The sequence below is a fragment of the Colias philodice genome, chromosome 1 (genome assembly GCF_061535455.1).
Source record: "Colias philodice isolate Cphi_HAF_F1 chromosome 1, ilColPhil1 Martin Lab GWU primary, whole genome shotgun sequence".
Taxonomy (NCBI): Eukaryota; Metazoa; Arthropoda; class Insecta; order Lepidoptera; family Pieridae; genus Colias; species Colias philodice.
The window spans coordinates 8257276-8260936 of record NC_143086.1 but is presented as its reverse complement, the minus strand read 5'-3'; the positions used below and the strand labels follow the sequence as shown (position 1 = coordinate 8260936).

The following is a 3661-nucleotide window of genomic DNA, read 5'->3' as shown; positions in this document are numbered from 1 at the left end:
GACATTTTTTTTTTCAATAATTAGAAATTTTTATTCAGTCTCACATGAACAGCCAATAGAAAAGAAATATAAATAAACTGGAAATAACTTTTCGCACTTTTTGCCGTTGTAACCGCAATAAAATCCCTAGAATCAAGTCACCTAGCGTAAAAATTGTAATTTTAATGAGAGTGCACTTCCAATTAATATCAAAATTCAAAACTAGTAAAATTTACGGAACACTCAACAAATTAGTCGGTTTATTCATAAATATAAATGAAAGGATTCGATTCTACGAGCGCTATATCCTTTTCGAGCTGTCGCAATTCCTGCTCCATCTTTGTTTTTTTAAGAATTTTTGGAATAGTGTCTGTTAGCATTGGCAGTTGTAGAAAAGCTTTCTGCATCATCTGCCAATTGTGTTTAAGGTCCTGCAACGAAAAAATGAAGGTATCTAAGTATACCTATCTATATTATCTTCTTTCTTATATATAAAAATGAATAGCAAAATGTGTTGGTAAGCGCATAACTCGAGAACGGCTGAACCGATTTCGATAATTCTTTTTTTATTATATTCCTTGAAGTACGAGGATGGTTCTTATGTAGAGAAAACGTAATTATGTACCACGGGCGAAGCCGGGGCGGACCGCTAGTTATAAATAAAAACGATATTTTTTACGCAATAGTTTGAATGAACAATGTACATACTTATATTTATATCATTATAATATAATTGACTAAAAATATAAAGATTTAGAACTCACTTCCAAAAGCTTCTTTCTTTCTTCTTCATTAATAAGTTTACAAAGGCTCTCCTTGTGTTCCTCGGCGTATCTAATTTTCTCAATTTCTCTCTGAATTTTTCTATTTCTTTTAACTAAGTATTCAGGCATTCTTCCAAAATCAGATCGTAAACAGAATTCTGGAACTTCTCCTGAACCTTTTATTTTTTTCACGTGGCCATCTCTAGTATCCACTAGTCTAAAAACAATGTGAAAACTTTTAAAACTCAATGATTCTAGGAACGTAACCGAAAAATACTACTGGATCACATTTTCCCTTACTGGAATTACTTAATGGCTTTAAGGCGTCATGGTAATTCCCGTTATATAACCTTTTGCTGGTTAATAATTTTTACATGTTTATTAATACATTGAAAATTAATATCTTCATAATATTATAATTTATAAACCAAGTAATGCATAAAAACCGTATACCTATAACTATGGTGAAATTAAGAAATGTTATTAAAATATACCTATGATCATTTGTCCTATTCTAATGATCAACACATTGTAATATGCATTTATTCGAATATGCAGTGATATGCATTAGGTACCTTATAACCACATGAAAAAATAAATAAATAGGTAGTAGTCACATGAAATTACCTACCTGGGCTCAACGGCTTTAGGTTTTGTTTTTATCGCCTTTTTAATATTTACAACTTTGAAATTGATTTTAGGCTTTTCTGGGTTCTTCCCGGGTGGAGGACGTTTTGGAACAGGAGGGAGATTTCCAGATACGAAGCATTTATGGTCCGATTTTTTTAAGGGCTGTCCAATTCCCTCACCTTTTTTCAAAAACCGATCAGGTTGTTTTAAAGGTGTTTCAGCATATCCAAAATCGCGGCGGGTTGGAGGAATCTTGGTTTCTTTTAATTGCTTTTCTAATTTAGACTCATATCTACAAAATATATTGTATCAGTGCATTATGACCATGAAAAAAAAATGTTTAATAAACGATTTCGATTAATTTTCCCTACCTGGGTGTTTTGGGGGGTTCAGGAGGAGGTTCATCCAATATCGTGTATATGACTTCATCATGTTGTGTAATTTCCACGATTGACATCGTTTAAATATTAATTTTCAATTTTGTTGAAATAGTTAGTCATAAGACGTATCATTTATTATACGTATGATTATTGGAAATAAGAAGTTTATAAGAATACACGGTACAAAGTTGACGTTATGTGTCGTCATGGAAACGACACGAATTACCACATTTGTACCACACTTGGTACCACATCATCATCATCGGAAACAGCTATTGGTACGGGAGCTATTAACGTTAAAAAAAAAGTCATTTTAGTATAGTTGGTTTTTTGATATACTGTTCCTCTTGCTATTTCGGTTAGAGTCCGGGCTGTCTGGCTGGTCGCAGTGGTTGCGTTTTTTAGTGCGCATCTTATCTGCACAGGATAATTTCCTTAATTTTAAGTCATTTTTTAACGCGTAATTTTTAATATTTTGCCTTTAGATAGATCCATCAGACATAATTTTTTTATTGCAAGACGTTTTTTTCGTTGTTAAATAGGTGCCAGACGCAATGTTTTATTTCGTTTTTATACAAAATTCAAATTATTTTAGAATGTCTGTAAATTTCATATTATGTTCTTCAAACATAATATAATCTAAAATTAATTAGCCAGACGATAATTCAATTGTTAAGTATTAAATATGTACAAATAAAAACGTAGTGAAAGTAGGTAAGTATAACAATTTGATGATTGTGTATATGGAGAGCTATCTCTCTCTATCTTTAAAGTGCAAGAGAGATAGAAAGGGTCGGCCGCGAAAATTAAATAACAATAAAAGATAACTTTTTTTTTTTTGAAAATATACGATGCATAGAAATTGAATTGTTCCTACTCTAGGATTCCCTGTGTTGTGGGAACAAGTACCTTCCATTGGTACATTTTATTCCTTAGGCTAAAAAATAAACTATTAGGGTACATCAACAATCTTCTATACAAAACAATTTTTTTTATAACTAACTAGCGCCCCGCCTGGCCCTGGCTTCGCACGGGTGCAATGCTGATACTAAATACACTACAGAAAAACTGTGAACGTTGAATATAAATATTAAATACATAGCGGCCCGCTCCGGCTTCGCACGGGTATAAAATATATAGCCGGGCGGCCGGCCGGTACCGCCGCAAACGCTACGTCCCGCAATTTTTAAATCTGTAATATCTTCGAAAATATTCACTTAAATCATACGGTGTAAAGGGCCATATAGATCTATAGATATTAAATGAACAATGTATTCAAGGTCTTTAATTGGTTAAGGATTAATGCTGTACCTATTGGTTAAAATCGCTTCGAAAATTAGCCATTATTATTTGTCGTAAAAAGTAAATGACAAAAAAAAGTTATTGCGGGTTATCCATAAGAGATAGACATATACTATCACGGACTTTTCTGTAGACCTTTTCAATGTGTATATTATAGTTAGTACATTATTTTGATAAAACTCGTAGGGTTCAGCCTGCGTTTGCACTGTATGTGGAAAAAATGTAATTATTTACGACATCACATTAGAAACCTCAAAAATAACAGTACTTTTCCACTATTTAATGGGTGTTAATTATACATATAAACCTTCCTCTTGAATCACTCTATCTATTAAAAAAACCGCATCAAAATCCGTTGCGTAGTTTCAAAGATTTAAAGGGACATAGGGACAGAGAAAGCGACTTTGTTTTATACCATGTAGTGATGAGGATAACAATATTAATTCATTAATCTTAATATATATACATAAATCTCGTGTCATAATGTTTGTCCTCAATGGACTCCTAAATTAACCGATTATAATAAAATTCGCACACCATGTGCAGTTCGATCCAACTTGAGAGATAGGATAGTTTAAACATGTAGGTACCACGGGCGAAGCCGGG

General features: G+C 32.7%; 1 protein-coding gene across 1 annotated transcript; it reads right to left on the bottom strand.

Moving 5' to 3' along the window:
- Positions 1-4: 4 nt before the first annotated feature.
- On the bottom strand, positions 5-2023 carry LOC149491245 (enkurin). The gene is made up of 4 exons (XM_089699241.1): positions 1745-2023; positions 1375-1665; positions 744-960; positions 5-410 (listed from the first exon to the last, which is right to left on the bottom strand). Exons 1-4 carry the CDS (start codon positions 1828-1830, stop codon positions 240-242), a joined length of 765 nt encoding a protein of 254 aa, XP_089555367.1. The 5' UTR covers positions 1831-2023; the 3' UTR covers positions 5-239.
- Positions 2024-3661: the final 1638 nt, after the last annotated feature.